Source organism: Acomys russatus, chromosome 27, assembly GCF_903995435.1.
Source record: "Acomys russatus chromosome 27, mAcoRus1.1, whole genome shotgun sequence".
Classification (NCBI taxonomy): Eukaryota; Metazoa; Chordata; class Mammalia; order Rodentia; family Muridae; genus Acomys; species Acomys russatus.
Genome location: NC_067163.1, coordinates 35073563 through 35092372, shown reverse-complemented (window position 1 = coordinate 35092372; position 18810 = coordinate 35073563). Strand labels below are relative to the sequence as shown.

Here is an 18810-nt window from a genome sequence, read left to right as displayed (position 1 = left end):
CCTACCACCACCACCACCACCACACCCCTACCACCACCACCACACCCCTACCACCACCACCACACCCCTACCACCACCACCACACCCCTACCACCACCACCACCCCCCTACCACCACCACCACCACCACCACCCCCTACCACCACCACCACACCCCTACCACCACCACCACCACCACACCCCTACCACCACCACCACCACCACACCCCTACCACCACCACCACACCCCTACCACCACCACCACACCCCTACCACCACCACCACCACACCCCCACCACCACCACCACACCCCTACCACCACCACCACACCCCTACCACCACCACCACCACCACCACCACCACACCCCTACCACCACCACCACCACCACACCCCCACCACCACCACCACCACCACCACCACCACCACCACCACCACCACCGTCACCACCACCACACCCCTACCACCACCACCACCATCACCACCACCACCACCACACCCCTACCACCACCACACCCCTACCACCACCACCCCTACCACCACCACCACCACCACCACCACCACCACCACACCACCACCACCACCACCACCACCACCACCACCGTCACCACCACCACCACCATCACCACTACCAGCACCACCACCACCACACCCCTACCACCACCACACCCCTACCACCACCACCACCACACCCCTACCACCACCACACCCCTACCACCACCACACCCCTACCACCACCACCACCACACCCCTACCACCACCACCACCACACCCCTACCACCACCACCACCACCACCACCACCACCACACCCCTACCACCACCACCACCACCACACCCCTACCACCACCACCACCACCACACCCCTACCACCACCACCACCACACCCCTACCACCACCACCACCACTACCAGCACCACCTGCATGGTGGTAGTGACCCAGACATTGTTTTAAGTGTTTGGTTTCTATTAACTCATTGAATGCTCTGAATAACCCTCTGTGCAGAACACTGTACCCCCACTTTATATCTGCTGAGGCTAAGGAACAGTCCTATCAATAGCTAATGGATCAGTCCGCCTTTTCTTGACCCAGGAGTCTGGATCAGGTCTGTGCATGGCAGCCACGCTGTGTCTCAGGCTTGAATTCCACCATTCATTCATTCCTTCATTCATTCAATGTGAAAGCTGAGAGTTCTTAGGAAAAGGCCTGACATACATGTGCCTATCTGTATCGCTCAGGCTTTTTCATAGGCCTGCCTGCATGCTAGGCAAGCACTCCACGACGGTGTTACATCCTGTACCATAAAACCCTTTGGATGCTTTGGAGAAGCTGAGTGGGATGGGGGTGGGGAATGCTTCCCCATGCAAACCCATCTCCCCGTGGAGTAGTTTGATGTTTACGTTGCTCTGCATCCTGAATTGGCAGTGGATGTTTAGATGGGGGTATTGTTATTTCCTCCTTTGACCTATGAGGAAGGGAAGAGCACCCGGGGGCCACAAGAAATACACGGATGGATTTAGCTTCACGCCACCCTTTTTTCCTAGGGAACGTTGGTTGAATGTTCTGTTCAGCAGTGTCCACCAGAGGGCAGAAACAGAAAAGGACTGCAGCCTTCCAGCTCTTAACTGGAGACCTGAGCTACCTCAGTTGTAAATGTCAGCTTGAGACTAAGGACTGGTGTTACCTAACTCGTTTCTTCCCTTTACAAGAATTCTAGTCTTCCATAACTTCCTGCCGTTATCCCTTTTACACAGTCTGCTTCCTTTCATTTCATTTTTTAGAAACATAGTCTTATTAATTTTACTTTATTTATGGGGTCTAACATAGCCCATGTCAGCCTTGACCGCACCATGTAACTGAAGATGACTTGAGGCCCCAGTCCTCTGGCCTCTAACCTCCCAAGTGATGGGATCACAGGCGTGGAACACCAGGCCAGGCTCAGTGATGGGATCACAGGCGTGGAACACCATGCCAGGCTCAGTGCTGGGATCACAGGCGTGGAACACCATGCCAGGCTGAGAGGCCGCTTTTATACCACAGAAAGGAAAAGGAGACCTCAAGATTTCCTGGGCTGTTATTTACCTTCCTACAGCACTTACGCAACATTGGGTAGACACAAAACTTCCAGTCTCACAAATAAAAAGTCATTATCTGTTTCGAACAGACCAACGGCTGACCTTCAGTGGCTATGACGCTGCAAAAACAAATTGCAATCCCACGGAGGATTGCCACTTGTCCTTGGTTGTTCCCTTTAAGAGGCAAGGAGGCAGTACTATTCAGTGTCTTTTAAAATTAGAGGGCAGAATAACCTTTTCCCATTAGACCCACAGCCGGCATACTAGATTCCTTCCCAAGTCACGTGCTTTCCGACAGTCCCCTGGCTCTCTCACCAGAGCACTAAACTTACTTGCTGTGTAACTAATATTGGCCTACTTTTTCCAGACCTAACTGGCCCTGTGCCAGCCCGCAGGGCTACACTAGTCAGCCCAGCACCTCGTGAGTTTGCAATCTCACGTGCTTTGGATTCCATTCCCAGCGTCCTGAAGGGCTGGGAGGGACTGGGGGGGATGGAGTCCTGGGTGGGAGCAACTCCACCCAGATGCAGGGGTTTTCTAGCCTCAGCATAGGGCCATCCAAACTGATATATAAACGAATCAGGGAAGTACAAAAGATGGAAAAGGGAAAAAATAAAAGGGCCAGTCCTTCTTAGAGAGAAAAAGCAAAGGAAAATAAGGATAAAAAGAAAATCTCTACAGTAGAGGGGTCTCCACAGTGCTTCTACAAACTATGGTCAGCAGTTCCTGGCCAGGGGATATAGCTCAATCCCCAGCATTCCAAAACAAAAAACTTAGTAGGAAACAACACAGTTCACATTTTCAATAACTTTGCTCACTGAGTCCTGCCTCTTGATTAGCCTGAGAAAAATGCAGTTGCAAAGCTGGCCCAGACCTAATGGCTCCTGGCAGCTTCCCTCATTAACTCTTTCTGCAGCCTGCAGTCAGGCCAGGTGGTGCTCACCTGTAAAGCCAGCAGTAGGAAGGCAGTTCAGAGTGGAGAGCAATAGGCCTCTATTAACAGGGAAATTACATAAAATGAACCGTTCTTGTTACAGAGTCTGTCAGCAAAGGTGCCTACAGGAGACAAGGTGTGCAGCTAAGGCTGGTGGAACTGTCTTGGCAAAAGATGGCTTCTGTCCTTCTTGGCCAGTGGGTATGACAGACAGAGAGAAGCAGCCGGATTTAAAAGATAATAGAGACTGTAGCAGTACCACGTATCAGGTGGGCCTGCCTTGGGCCAGGCCTTAATTAATTAATTAATTAATTTATTAATTAATTTATTTATTTATTGCCAAAAAGGCACCGCTTCTCTACTTGGGAGACCTCCTAGGGTCAAAAAGCTGTCAGGGTGCAGTATCAGTGGTTATGGGGACACAAGAGACTCAGAGGCAAGAGTCCTTCTGGTTGGCACATTTGCCTAATGCAGAATGTGAGCAAACTGGTTTCTGCGCTTCACACGCGTGTCATCTGTACACGGTGCTCACCCAGGCCTGTGGCAGGGCACTGCTGCCAGGGCTACTCCCCTCACTCTCCCTTCTCCCTCCCTCCCTCTTACATAAGCAGGAAGCCTGCTGGAGTTTTCTGGAACCCCGGCAGCCTGGTGGTATTGAGCAAGGGTGATTCTGAACTGTGAAATCTGTCGTCGTATCTCCCTTCTCTTGTTAAAATTTTCATCACGAAAGAGCTGCTAAGAATTCCTATGCAAAATTTAGCAGGGGGGGGCGGAGTTCTACTTTAGGCCAAAAGCCAGAACTTTTTACAACTTTAATAATATGATACAGAAACAAAATCCACCTGCCACGGCTTCCCTGAGGGGCTGTGCAGGCATGAGCTGTGAATTTGAGTTCAAGTGCCAGCACCCACATCAAAACCTCAGCACAGTGGTGGGTGATAGATACTGTGGTGTTTGTAATCTCAAGGATCTGGGGTGGAGGAGACTAGCAGATCTCCCTGGACATACTGGCCAGCAATTCCAGCCTCCTCAGTGACCCCGAATATTGGTGAGAGACCCTGTCCCAAGGTAGATGGCTTCTGAGGGACAACACCTGAGTCTGAGCTCAGGCCCACATATGCATTGGGTAGACAAATGACACACATGTGTACACACACACACACACACACACACACACACACACACACAATTTCTTTTCAAACAAGTTAAGATGTAAAAAGGGTTAAGAATTCAAAAGGAGGGCTGGAGAGATGGCTCAGAGGTTAAGAGCACTGGCTGCTCTTCCAAAGGTCCTGAGAGTTCAATTCCTAGCAAACATAAGGTGGCTCACAATGGTCTATAATGAGATCTGGTATCCTCTTCTGGTGTGCGGCGTACATGCAGGCAGAACACTATATACATAACAAATAAGAAAAATGTCTTTAAAAAAAATTTAAAAGGAAAAAAATCTAGGTGTGGCTATGGCCATCCTCATGGTTGGTGAGTCCTAAGGGTTCCGAGATATGTCATGAATCACAAACACATCTCTAACTCAGCTTTATGCGTTTTTGTTGTTGTTGTTGTTTGTTTGTTTGTTTGTTTTAACCTCACATACAGTGGCTGCTTCCATCCAGCTGTTGGCTTCCAGTGGATTTGGAGTTGCCAAAATGGTGCGTTCTGATGTCATAGAAACAGAACGCAGCCCAAGTAGTTAGCTTGTGTTTGGTGCAGAAAATCCATTATCTAGAGACAAGGTCCCTGGACTAAAGCTTAGAGGTGAACCTGCTGCCAGCAAGCAGCCCAGATGTCCTCCTGAAGTGAAACACACACACACATACACACACACACACACACACACACACACACACACACACACCAAGCCAACCAACCAACCAACCAAACCAAACAAGCCAACCAAAGCAGCAGTGCATTCTGCAAGGCTCAGTCTATGGCACCGGACTGTCAGCTCTGTCCAGCGTGGGACACACACTGTTCTAATTACGTCTGCTTTAGTCACATCTGTAACCTGGGTATAAAAGCAGAAACTGGCTAAAAAGATGAGCTAATCCACCTTGTGGCAACACTCCATACATTCTAGTCATTAGCCTACACAGATCGGAAGGCAGGGAGCAAGCCAAAATATTTACTATCCTTAAAAGCAGACACCTTTCCGGGGTTCAGATATTAAGTGCGGGTGTGTCCTGGCTGGCCTGGAGGGAGGGGCTGACATGAGCTTCCAGGGAAGCAGGGCAGCAGGGTTGCAGGCTGGCCTAGCTTCCTGCAGTGAAATGCTCTTCAGCCCCTGGCTCAGTATCTGTGTCTATCGGAAGACCAGCTGTCCTGGCAGTTGCTAAGATGCGTAATATGCAGTGAGCCTGGAGGGGAGAAAGAACTGCCTAATGGTTAGGCAGAGGCACTCTGAAGTCACTTGTCTCTATAGGGAGGCGAGACACAGAGCCCAGGGGCTTCTGAGGTGCAAGGTTAGTGTGTGGGAAGAAGACAGACCATTGTAGAGCCAGTGCTGCTGTGCCACTGCCCACTCTCAACCGCACACCTTAAAAAGATTAAGAGTGGGAGCCGGAGAGATGCCTCAGCAATTAGGAGCACTGGCTGCTCTTCCAGAGGTCCTGAGCTCAATTCCCAGCAAGCACATGGTGGCTCAGAACCATCTCTGATGGGATTTGAGGCCCTCTTCTGCTACGCAGGCATTCATGCAAATAGAGCACTCATATACATAAATAAAAAATCTTAGTAACAATAACAACAATAATAAAAAGGTTTAGTGTTGCTCAAGGACTAATGCTGGAATATATAAAGAACTCCCGTAGCGCAGTAACAAAACCTGTGTTTTAAAGTTTATTTTTTAATTCCATGCATATGAGTGTATGCCTATGTATGCATACTTCATGTGTGTGCAGGACCCCCAGAGGCCAGAAGGAAGGATTAGATCCCCCAACTGGAGTTACAGACAGTTGTGAGCTACCAAGTGAGTTCTGGGAACCAAACCTGGGTCTTCTGCAAGAGCAGCAAGTGCTTTTAACTGCAGCTCTCTCTTTCCAGCTCCATAAACTGTTTTAAAAAGGGCCAATGGCTTTTCACAGACATCTCCAGAGCAGACATTTCAATGGTCTTGGAGCAGAGACGCTCAGCATCAATGGTTACCCAGGGAATACAAACCGAAACCACAAAAACAAATGGCACCACTGGTAGAGATGTAAAATGGTGCAGTCACTGTGGAAAACATTAGTGCAGTTCAAAATTATATACATATGTGTGTGTGTGTGTGTGTGTGTGTGTGTATGCATGCACATGCAATTATCATATGGTCCAGCAATTCTTCTGTGTACACACAGAAGTGTTGAAAGCAGGGACTCAAAACAAGTGTCTACACAGCAGTGCTCACACAGGATTATTCACAGCAGATGAGGGGTGAGCACATCTCAAGTGATTATCAATAGTCAAACAGGCCAACAAACTGAAAGGGAAAGCCTAAAAGGGAGGGAACACAGGCCTTGAATTCTAGCATGAGGAGGTAGAGGCAGGCAGCTATCCATGAGGCCTCAGACTCAAGGTCCACATGACAAGTCTCAAGGTCTAAAGAAAAAAAAAAAAAAAAGCCGGGCATGGTGGTGCACGCCTTTAATCCCAGCACTCGGGAGGCAGAGGCAGGTGGATTGCTGTGAGTTCGAGGCCAACCTGGTCTACAAAGTGAGTCCAGGACAGCCAGAGATATACAGAGAACCCCTGTCTCAAAAAAAAAAAAAAAAAAAAAAAAAGTATGAGTGTGGGATTGCCACACAAATAAGTCCACCATGTAAGGACCAGTGTTCCAGGCTGCCACTTACAGGAGACATACTCAAGTCTCCAGAGAGAAGGCAGAATGGCAGTGGCCAGGAGTGGCAGTGGCCAGGAGCGGAGGTGGCCAGGGGTGGCAGTGGCCAGGAGCAGAGGTGGACAGGAGTGGAGGTGGCCAGGAGTGGCAGTAGCCAGGAGCGGCAGTGGCCTGGAGCGGAGGTGGCCAGGAGTGGCGGTGGCCAGGAGTGGCGGTGGCCAGGAGCAGAGGTGGACAGGAGTGGAGGTGGCCAGGAGTGGCAGTAGCCAGGAGTGGCGGAGGCCAGGAGTGGAGGTGGCCAGGAGTGGCGGTGGCCAGGAGCGGAGGTGGCCAGGAGTGGCGGTGGCCAGGAGCGGAGGTGGCCAGGAGTGGCGGTGGCCAGGAGCGGAGGTGGCCAGGAGTGGCGGTGGCCAGGAGCGGAGGTGGCCAGGAGCGGAGGTGGCCAGGAGCGGAGGTGGCCAGGAAGCACAGGTTGACTAACAGATGCAGAATGTATTCTTTGCAAAAGGAAGTTCTGCTGCTAGGAAGCCAGCATATGACCAAAACCAGGTTAAGATGATGCCCCTATGAGTCCTTCACAGGACACATCAAACTACCTGTTTGGTAACCTCGCAGCAACAGCTTTGCTCTGAATTTCAAGATTTATTTAGTGACTGTTCACTAGTTTCTAAGTCCCTGGTTTGGTGTTAAAAATAATGCCTGCTCTCAGGATCTTATGCTTTGGTTGGGGGAGGAGAGGAAGATGAGGGCAAAATAGGATTTTTAAAACAAAAAAGCAGTCTGGACTAGGAGCCATGAATACATCAGACTTAACTCCCAATATCCTAAGTATGTAGGTGACTAGCTCTGTTGTTACTAATGGGTTAATCCATTTGCATAATAATGGGTTATCAAAGGAGCCATTAATTTTTATAGGTGGGTCTGTTAGAAAAGCAAGCTTTGGGGCTGGAGAGATGGCTCAGTGGTTAAGAGCACCAGAGCTCAATTCCCATCACCCATACGGTGGCTAACCACAGTGTGTAACTTCTGTGCTTGGAGATTCGTCACCTTCCTCTGGCCTCCACCGGCACTGCAAGCATGCAGTGATACATGTAGGCAAAACCACTCATCCACATAAAGTAATAAAATAATTTAATAAAAGCAACTTGGCCTGCAGCACTTAAACGAGCGGCCCTGCGCCTTGCCTGTGTAGCACAGTAGAGCTGGCCATGATGGCCTGAGTGCAGGAGAGCTGGTCCTGCCCCTTGCCTGGGAAAAACAGGAGAGCAGGCAGGCTGAGCAACTCAGCTACCACCGAAGCCCAGATCTAGGGCTCTGAGGTGGCCCACATCCACCGCTCCAACATCTGGTGAAGCGGCCCTGGTGACCTAGGGCAACAAAAGAGTATCGGAGAGTCCCAGCGAGGATCCAGTATTGATAGAGTAGCAGACGCCAGAGGCCTCGAACCAGACCAATGACTCATTGCAGTGAACATTTGTAAGTAAAGCTGTTTGGGCAAAAGGGTGTAATGTGTAACACACCGTGACATGGCACAGCTTCCACAGCAAGGTGTTTTATTTTCAATTTTCAATTAATTAATTTTTTTCTTTTGGGGGCGAGGTTGCTAGGGTGGGATATAGAGGGATAAGGAGATAAGTAGGATTGGGGTGTATGATCCAAAATTTACAAAGAACAAATAAAAAGCCTTATTTTTTTCTTTTTCAAGAAACCTTATCCATCACTCGTAGGGCCCTGTATCCACCTTGGGACTCCGCAGAGTCCCTGTCAGCCAGCAATAGCATCTCATCACATGCTGGGTACATGAATGTAAATGTCTTTAAACCCACAACTGCACACTTAAGATGGTGGCTGCCATGTTCCCAGGCTTCCAAGCCTCTAGAACTGTGAGCTAAATAACCCTGATTCTTTACAAATTATTCTGGCTCTGATACCATGTTAGAGCAATGGCAACTGGAATTAAAAAAAAAAAAAAAGCTGTGTGAACTATTCATAAACCTGGGCTTTAGAGAAAGAACAGACTAGTGTCACAGGCCTGTAATCCAGCAACACAGAAGGCTGAAGTGGGAGGAGGCCAAGCCATCCTTTGGCTGCAGAGGGAGTTCAAGCCCAGCCTGGGGTGATTTCATGAGAACTCATGAGGAGAAGACAGTTTTCTCTTTCTCCTTTCTCCCTTCATTCCTCTCTCCCTCCCTCTCTCTCTCCTTTCCCACCTTAAAGCAAAATTCTTACAAACACAAATGCAAAGAGGCTGGTATGGTAACAGTGGCCATGTTTCAAGCACAATAAGCTTGAAAGAAATTAGGAGCTAATGAACGCCTGGTAACACAGAGCAGTCCAGGAAGGGAAAGAAAAAGGCTGCCGGAAACATGAAAGAGAATTACTACAACACTGTGGAATCAAACCCATCACTGCAGACCAACAACGTCTCCTGGCACTGTTGCCGTCAAGCAAAGTAGCTCATAAGGGAGAGAGACCCTTAGCATCTATAGATTCTATACCATAATGTTATTCCCCTGTCCCCCCCCATGTGAGGACTATGACCAGAAGAGCTGGGGTGGGGGTAGGGGTGGGGGGTGGACAGCGTCATAGAATGACTGGGCTGCACAAAGGGACTAGGGATGGGAGGAGGGCAAAGGGAGGGTGTTCCCAGGAGGAGGCCCATCCTTACTCAAGGTGGACACCATGGCTGTCCCAAATGTGACATTGACTCCAAAGACCTCTCCACTCACTCGAAATGCAGAAATATTTATTTTGGTTTCCTTCATTGTTTTTGGAAATTCTGTTTTGGTTTATAAAACATAGAAATAGCCAACACTGAAGGCAAACATTCAAAACCCCATTGTGACAGATTATCGACTTCCTGTGCAATTAAGAATACAAACATGAAGTTAGGCTACCAAATAGTGTTATTACAATGACGGCTCCTTAGTGCAAACCCAGCTGTGCTTCAGTAACACACGCGCCGTCACACAGCCAGCAACGGCGGCTTCAAATGTATAGACAACAGCTTGACTAGGTCAGATGTGGCAAAGACTCGCAGGAAAGTGAAATGCTGCTAATTTCCCAAATTAACTTAAAATAAAAACAAAAACAAAACAACAACAACAACAACAACAAAAACCTTGAGAAGTTAATCCCAGGATATGATTCTTTTTTCCAGATTTCTTCATCCCAGAATTTTGGCTTGTCAAATGCATTTCGCAGAAATCAAGCAGTTTTGTAATTAAAGATAATTCACGTATTACTTGTCCGTTTTAATAGGTACCCATGTATATAAACTCCCTTAACAGTTTTGAGGACAATGCTTTGCCTGAGTTTAATTGGGAGGAAAAGAAAAGCAAGTTGTGATCACCACACCATCATTTGCTAGGAAAACCACGTTTGGAGCCCAGTGGCTGTCACAGAAATGAGCTGGCTGCACGGGGAGCCGGTGGCAGCGGCGGAGGCATCACAGTTGAGCATGGCCCATCCAGGTCATCCTTTGAAATACCATCTTCATTGCAGAGTCTAAGGCAGGATTTCTCACAACCCCTGGGAAGAAGCGGGGTGGGGGACCAGATTTGGAGAAGAGTCTGAGAGTATCCTGTGTGAGCTGGGAGTCATTTTATTTATTTATTTTTATTTATTTGTTTTTGTTTTCTGAGACTGGGCACCCATGTTTTTCTGAGGAGGTTCTGTTCTTTAGTTTCCTGGGAACCTCATGACCCAGCAGGCACAACAGGGACCATTTGGAACCCTTACAAATCGGATGGGTCGTGTGAGTGTATTACATGTGAGGTGGAGAAAGGGATGGGAGAAGGGGTTTAAAAAGAAAAATCCCTGGTCCACTGTGACTTCCTTCAGCCTGGACAGTTCTTAAAGGGACAGCTCTCCTCCAGTGCACTGTACCCTTCAGAGCAGCAGACAGCTGCAGAAGATGCAGCAAGTAGCAGATATATCAGAAAGAGCAAGTCCTAACCCCTTGGTTAGAAAGACAGGAGACAGAAGTTCTAACATCCACCTTACCGGTTGAGGAAGTCTTAAATAACTTAGCACTTTTATGGGTTCCCCTTTACAATAGTTAAGGCTCGTTTTGGAAGTTGTGTATCAGCAGGGTCATGGGCTGCAGCGCAGGTGACTGTAAGGCAGTGTTCCGTGCCCTCTAACACCCCTAGGTAAGACCCTGTGGACTAGTCCATCGCGACAGTGTCCCTTCCTACACGCGCTGCAGGCAAAGTTACCAATGCGAAGGCCATTGGTACAAGGAGGATTGTGGAGGTGCGCCGTTTCTTCCGAGTATTCTTCCTCACATTAAATCTTGATGGTGGAATACAGTTCATCTATCTGTGGCCTGAAATAGTTCCGTAGCTCTGGCCTTTTTGCCTTCATCGTTGGGGTCAGAAGGCCATTGTCAATAGAAAATAACTCGGGGTGTAGGGCAATCCCTTTGACCTGCAAACAAACAAGGGTGTTAAAGTGGGGAGGGGGGGAGGGGTCGAAGAGGACGGAAGCAGCCTAAGAAGTCTAGGCTGAGATGAGGTTCTCAAAGGAGATGAAGACTGGTGGGTGAGGCGCCACCCCGCCCTCTCATTTCACCATGCTTTCTCAGCAGTGGACGTGGGTCCCATTGGGACAGAATTCAGGGAAGAGAAGTCACATACTGAGTAAAACTCTGGCACTGGAGAGATGGCTCAGCAGGTAAGAGCACTTCCTGCTCTTCCAGAGGACACAGGTTCAGTTCCCAAAACCTAAATTGGGTGGCTCACAACTGTCTGTAACTCCAACTCCAGTTCTGATACCTTTAACCTCTTTGGCAAATGTGTACATACACACACACAGACACACACACACACACACACAGACACACACACACTTACACATTAATTAAAAAAAATTCTCTCACATCAAACTATTCCTAGTATTTCTTTAGGTCTTCAACCTCTAAAATCTACTCATTAAAAATCTGCACGTCAGCCTCTGTTCTATACTAAAGACATGGGCTTGGATCAAAGTCATACCTGTTCAAATGGCTTCAAACCAGCTTCCTTCCCAAGTTTCACCATGTCTTCCAGGATGGCTTTTTTGACATCCTAATAATGTAGGAAAAATCAGATTATTTTCCCTTATACCTACAGGTGCACCGAGCACAGAGTGGAGAGATGGCAGATGGCAGGGACATGTCAGGGTCTCACCTTGTTTCTACACAGCTCTTCAAAGGATCCTTGGAATCCTCTCTTCTGGGCCCAGGAGCTCAGGTTCTCAGCGTCTGGTACCACAATTGCTATGAGAAACGCCTACAGCACAGGCAAGTGAGTCACTATGGGTTTATTTTGGCACCACAGTCCCATGGGACTGGTAATATTATGGGTTGTCTCTCAGAATATATCCTTCCATGCCCCTTCCCAGGGCTGCCTGAGTCCAGGTAAGGAACTACCAGCCTTGAAGTACAAACACAGTCAATCACTGGAAATCAAAATCTAACAAAAATCCCATTTTTACTTTGGTATATGTACTTTTTTACTTGGCTTTTGCATTTTGTTTTTAGACCAGGGTCTCATGCAGCCCAGGCTAGGCTTGAATTAGCTATCTGGCTGAGAGCAATGTTACTTCCTGATCCTCTCACCCCTACCTCCCACGCACTAAGAGGACAAGTGTTACCATGCAGGCTGAGTCCGCAGAGTGCTGAAAATTTTATATTTAATTTTGGTTCCCAACATTGAACATGCTTGACTTTTACAACATAATTTTCTCAAAAAATGATTTAGGATGAATATCGTAAATGAGCTAGGTTTAGGAAGTTTAACAATGTAAAATTTTCCCCTAGGTCCCTGGCCTATCTGGTCTGAGGATCGAATGCTACCGTTCTGCTAAAGGGACACAGCAATAAAGAGAGCCCTGGTGACACTCTGCTATGGCTAGAGGTCAGTGCCTTGCTTAGCCGTCATCACAGCAGCCTCCTCCTGTTGTAGATGGGAGCCAACACAGAGGCCCACAGCTGGACAGTGCTTAGAGAACAGAGACCTTGGAACACTCAGTCCTATATGGGATGTCTCTATTAAAAACCCCCAGGGTTCAGGGAATCCACCAGAAGAGGAGGTGGAAAGACTGTAAAGGCCAGAGGGGATTGAAGACACACACAAAAAAACAAGGCCTTCTAAACACACCAGGGCATAAGAATTCAGAGGCTGTGGCAGCATGCACAGGTCTGCACAGGTCTATACCAGATGGGGCCCCAGCACTGAGGTAAGTGGATACACGCTCCCATGCCTAACCCAGAAGCAATCTCCAATTAATAACCACTCACAAAGGAAAAATTAATTTTTTCCAAATAAGTCTCGCTGGGTATATAAACCACACTTATGGCTGCATGCCCAGCAGAAGATGGCCAACAGAAAAAGAACTCAACGACATCTTTGGAGGTTCCCTGTTTTGTCAAAACCTTTTTTCTGTTCCGTTTGCCTGAATGTTTCGTCCTATTTCAGTTTGCCGGTTTGCTTGTTTTCTCTTATTTTATTATTATTCTTTAGATGCCTGTGTGTTTCCCAACAATTGATAGAAAGTGTGGGGGTTTGGATTGAAGGAGAGGTGGGGAAGACCTAGGGGGAGTTGGGAAAACATAATCAGAATATACCATATGAAAAAAACTGTTTATCATTTTGTTGTTGTTGTTTGAGACAGAGTTTTTCTGTGTCATCCCGGCTGTCCTGAAACTTACTCTGTATACCAAGTTAGCCTGGGACTCAGAGATCTGCCTGCCTCTGCCTCTCAAGTGCTAGAACTAAAGTTGTGTGCCACCATGTCTAGATTTTTAAAACTTGGCCTTTTTCTCCTTTCCTCTTTCTTTCTTCTTTCAAAATCTATTCACAGAAAGAAAAAGAAAAAGAAAAAGAAAAAGAAAAAAAAAAAAAAAAAAGTAAAATGTGTCTCCCAGCCTCCCAGCACACGGGAGGCTAAGGCAGGAGGATCTCTGTGAGTTTGAGTCTGGTTTACGAGTGAGTTCCAGGACAGCTAGGATGACAAAGAGAAACCCTGTCTCAAAACAAAAATGTGTAATTTAGTCCTGGAGAGATGACTCAGTAGTTAAGAACACTTGTTGCTCCTACAGTGGACCCAGGTTTGGTTCCCAATCCCCACACAGGGGCTCCCAACGATCCATAATTCCAGTGCCAGGGAACCCAATGACTTCTTCTGACCTCTGCAAGCACCACGTGGTACAGACATACATGAACTTATACATATAAAATAAAATAAACTTTAAAGATGTAAACTATGTTATAGTCTATAAGTATTAATGTTTTCAGTCATAATTTAAATTAGAAACACACTAACAAACCCCCAGTATCTTTATCCCATTACTACTGGGACACCAGAGAAATTAACTAGAGTTAAAATTGAAATCCAGAAACTGAAGAGAAAACGATTTTGGGGGGCAGTAAAGGCCAGTGCAGTATAACCCAACACCAGTCATGCAGCACATCATATACCCAGGCCAACAGGCACCGCCTCAACTGTCAATCATTTTTTTGTTTTGATTTTTTTCTATTTATATTTATTTATTTACTTACTTACTTACTTATAGACAGGGTTTCTCTGTGTAGCGTTGCCTGTCCTGGATTCACTTTGTAGACCAGGCTGACCTAAAACTCACAGAAATCTGCCTGCCTCTGCCTCCCCAAGTGTACCGCCTTGCTGGGCTTTGTTTTTATTTTTGAGACAAGGTCTCCTGTAGTAGGCAGGCTGGCCTCCAACTCAGGATCCTCACCCTCCCAAGGGCTGGGATTGTGGGCGTGTCCCACCGTGCCTCGCTGTCAATCACCTCACAAGTCCCTGTGATTCATGGTGCTTTGCAGTACCCAGTGACAGTTCTAGCCTTGGGAGAACATACCTGTAAGCTTTCTCCATGGACAAACACCTGGGCCACAGCTTCGCTTCGCAGGTAGATATTTTCAATCTTTTCTGGTGCTATGTACTCTCCTTGGGCTAGTTTAAAGATGTGCTTTTTCCTGTCGATAATCTTCAAGGTGCCATTCTGCGTATTGGAGAGGAAGGGACAATGGGTACATTCCTGGCTGGTTTCCCACCACCAGTTGCAGTACAGGGTATTTTAAATTGTCTAGACCCATCTGGCCATGCAGAGAGAGGTTCTGGAGCCCGTGCAATGTCTGCTTCCCACTTAACACTGGACTTAGAACTATGCTTCCTTAGCTTCCTGGCTGAAGTGCAGACACACACACACCCTGCTCACCAGATGAGGTGTGTTCCCTGACACACACATTCCCTGTGGGAATGCTAGCCAGCGCCCACTTCAAGGCACTACTTGATGCTGGAAAAACCCAGAGGTTTTTTGTTTTGTTTTTTGGATGTCAAAGAGGAAGTAGTACTCAACTGATTTTAGCCGAGAATATAAGCCCTTCTCTTGCTGGACGCAAAGGACCCGCATAACGCCGTTCAGCAAGCAGAAGGGCGGGTGTGTGTGTGTGTGTGTGTGTGTGTGCAAAAGCCACAGGCTGTGTGAGCACCATGAGGGACATGTGCCTCCCTGCATCCCGACAAAACTGTTTTCAAAGAGGAGAGGTGGTGACTTACTGGCAGCCACTTTCCAATGTCCCCCGTGTGTAACCAGCCGTCTTTATCCAGGGCTTCTGCTGTTTTTGCTGGGTCCTTCAAGTAGCCTTTGAACACGTTTGGCCCTTTGACACACACCTAAGAGAAGATGGTCTGTTTACAACACTTACCAGAGATTCCCCTGAGGAAATGGGCACGTGTGCATCAGCCTTTATCTGGAAGCCTTCAGGTCTATGCTCTAGAGAGAATTACCTCAGTCCCATTAGGCTCCTGGAGGCATTTCCAGTGTCCCCACTTCCTGTCCTACTGACCTCAGGTTGGTTAAACTGCAGGGGTCATGCCAGCCTCAGCTGACAGCACAGGCAGGGCCATTAGTAGACTGGAGACCAGCCTCACTGGAGCTTTTGTGTCATGCTCTTGGTCCCAAACCCCTAACTGTCCCTCACAGGTAGGACTATAAGGTCCCTTTGAACTGACCTGCCTGCTTCCAATAGAATCCAGCTTCCTAACTGTATTGAGCACTATCGGGAACTGTGCCCACCCACAGTAAGCAGCTGTTACAGAGGATGCTCCTCACCGAGGATGGACAGGCTCTCACTCACCTCGCCCTCGCCCTTGGCAGCCATGTAATTCATTTCTTCCACATCAACAAGCTTTACATAATTGCAAGGCATGGGGGCACCAACATGGCCTGCAAATAAGAGAATCATTTTAAAGCATGCTCTAAAGGCCTCAGGCCAAAGCATCTTTGCAACCAGCGAGCCTCCTCATCCCTACAGCGACAGGTGCTATCACTTTGGCTTTGAAGTGTGCGAGTAGAAGGTACATTGTATGTTACTCTGCACCTCACTCTTTATGAGGGCTTCTTTCTTGAGGAGAGGGAGAATACCCAACAGTCCATTCAGGACCTTTCCCATGTCTGAGACTTGGAATACACTGTCAACATTTAAACTTTGGCCACTGATTTGAAGGTGGCAGTACAGACACCTCAATTCCATGATCTGATTGGACTGGCTCCACCCACCCAATTGGCGGGGGCTTCCAACTCCTTATATAGCTGAGGATGGCCTTGGTCTTCTGATCTTCCTGCCTGTACCGAGCCAGTGCTGGTATAGTGCTGTGTAGCCCTGGCTGTCCTGGACTCATTTTGTGGACCACGCTGGCCTTGAACTCACAGGGATTCACCTGCCTCTGCCTCCCAAATGCTGAGATTAAAGGCATGGACCATCACCACCTGGTAATTCCAAAGTTCTTAAAGTCCCTTCTCACTAAGAGAATACAGGTAGCCCTGTACGCCCTGATTGTTCTCTGATACATGCCCAGATTCCAGTTGACACAGCCGTTGTTTTTAGATGAGCATTTTTCCCATTTATTTATTATATATAGTGTTTGCCTGCATGTACACCTACACACCAGAAGAGGGCATCAGATTACATTATAGATGGTTGAGAGGCCCACGTGGTTGCTGGGAATTGAACTCAGGACCTTTGAAAAGAGCAGTCAGTGCTCTTAATCTCTGAGCCATCTCTCCAGGCCCAGATGAGCATGTTCTTACATTGAAGTCTAAGTTATTTCCACAGTCAATTTCACTCTGTCCTCTAAGAGTATTAGGGACAGGCTGTGTGCTGGTTAGTTTTTGACTACTTGACACAAACCAGGTCAGGCAGAGAGAGGGAACGTAATTGGAAAGATGCATCTGTAAGATTGGCCAATAGGCAACTCTGCGGGGCATCTTCTTGATTAATGAATGATGTGCAGAGGGCGCAGCCGAACAAGCCACGGACAGCAAGTAGGCAGTGTTCCTTCGTGGCATCCACTTCAGTTCCTGCCCTGAGCTCCTGTCCTGACTTGAGAGCAGTAAGAAGGAATACACCCTTTCCTTCCCAAGTTGCTTTGGTCATGCTGGTTTACCACAGCAACAGGAAGCAGACCAGGATAGAGTGTCTGTTCCCAGTACAAAAACAACAGACACTGTAGATGCATTTTAAGAGTCTCACAAATAATATTTCTTATATTTTAATAATCCTAACGTATAGAGATCGTTACTCTAAATTCTTGGGCTGTTAAGAAACCTAAAAAACTAAAGGTGGAAAGATGCTTCCAGATCGCCAGCATCCATTCCCGCAGAGCTACATTGTGAGACAGTGATAGGTGCCAGGGCCCATGTCGCCAGATGGTAACAAGTCAGCGAAGCTTATTAATTGCTGTGCAAAAAAGCCTACTGGATTAGAGGGAGGAGCACAAAGCTGTGCGGCGCAGTGGCATGTTAAGTTCTCCCTGCCTGCATGCTATTTAAGCAACACCTATAACTTAGCTCCCCAAAGTGCCGTTGGGGTACCACTCGTTCCGTGTCCACGGGACACCCTTCCTACAGAACCCCACCTGCGGCAGAGGCTCACCAAGCTCTTTGGGTATTTGTCCACCGTGTTTTCTCTGGGACAAGGGCTTGTGCTCATTTCTATGGCGGCTCCAACAACTGGCCCGGCACACACTATGACTGTCACAGCTACTTATGAGGAGATGCTGCTCCATCACCGGCAAGCCTGCTGGAGGGGTATCTCCTCTCAGAAGCTTCGCTACAGTGTATCACTGCCTGATCAGCCTGGGATTGGGGACCACTCTCTACCCATCTCACAGAAACTCAGGACTTTTTTTTGGCCCGAGGCCTAATTATTTTGAGCTGTCCTATGCATTGCTGTGCATGGAGGTTAATGAGCCGACCAACAATGAACCCACTCCCAGGCATCCCAACCTCGAACTCCAATGAGGATACTCTGGGAACGGTTCTCCTGCCAACCATACCTGCCGTCCAGTCTCCAGGCATGCTCAGGCAGCAGCCAGCAGTGCACTCGGTCTGTCCGTAGCCTTCATAGAACTTGGTCAGCAAGAAACACAACATTATTAATGTGGGGCAGCCATGGCTTCGCAGGAAGTGCACAAGAAGTCAAGTTTCACCAACTCCAGAGGCATCTCAGCCTCTGAAACCTTTTAACTTGCAGTTTAGCAAGTTACATCAATAGCATACTATGGACCCAAACATCTATACCCCAAACTGGCTGTAATCCACGTTGTCTTCTTACTCGACTTCCTGCTGACAGGCAAGGGGGAACCTCCGTAGGATGGGTCATTACCCATCTGGTGGTACCCCTGCTCTGCTAATCCAGGATATCTCACACATGTCCTAAGGGGCCCCCCTTGGCCTCCCAGCGTGGTGTGTGGGTGGGCTTATCACTGATGACCAATCCTGCCCCTGCAGCCACACTCTAGAGGTATGGCTCATGCCTTAGCCTAGATAAAATTATACATATACCCTGCCTAGGACCAAGCACAGACAGATTTATTCCCCTAGGAAATCTGGTACTAACCTACCTTCCAAGCAAAAGCAAGACATATTCAAACAAGGGCTAGGAGGCCTGGGGAAATGCTGAGTGAACACATGGGGTCGAGGGGGAGGAGTCAGTGAGCTCGGAGG

At 48.0% G+C, this 18810-nt stretch overlaps 1 protein-coding gene across 1 annotated transcript in view; it reads right to left on the bottom strand.

Moving 5' to 3' along the window:
* Positions 1-9523: 9523 nt before the first annotated feature.
* Positions 9524-18810, bottom strand: part of Acsl1 (acyl-CoA synthetase long chain family member 1) — a 68212-nt gene continuing 58925 nt past the window's right edge. The window contains exons 15-21 of the mRNA XM_051169657.1: positions 18141-18213; positions 15941-16029; positions 15360-15476; positions 14659-14802; positions 11966-12067; positions 11792-11863; positions 9524-11225 (exon numbers count right to left, since the gene is read on the bottom strand). Coding sequence (XP_051025614.1) covers positions 11085-11225; positions 11792-11863; positions 11966-12067; positions 14659-14802; positions 15360-15476; positions 15941-16029; positions 18141-18213 — 738 coding nt within the window. The 3' untranslated portion in view covers positions 9524-11084. The remainder of the gene's footprint in view (positions 11226-11791; positions 11864-11965; positions 12068-14658; positions 14803-15359; positions 15477-15940; positions 16030-18140; positions 18214-18810) is intronic.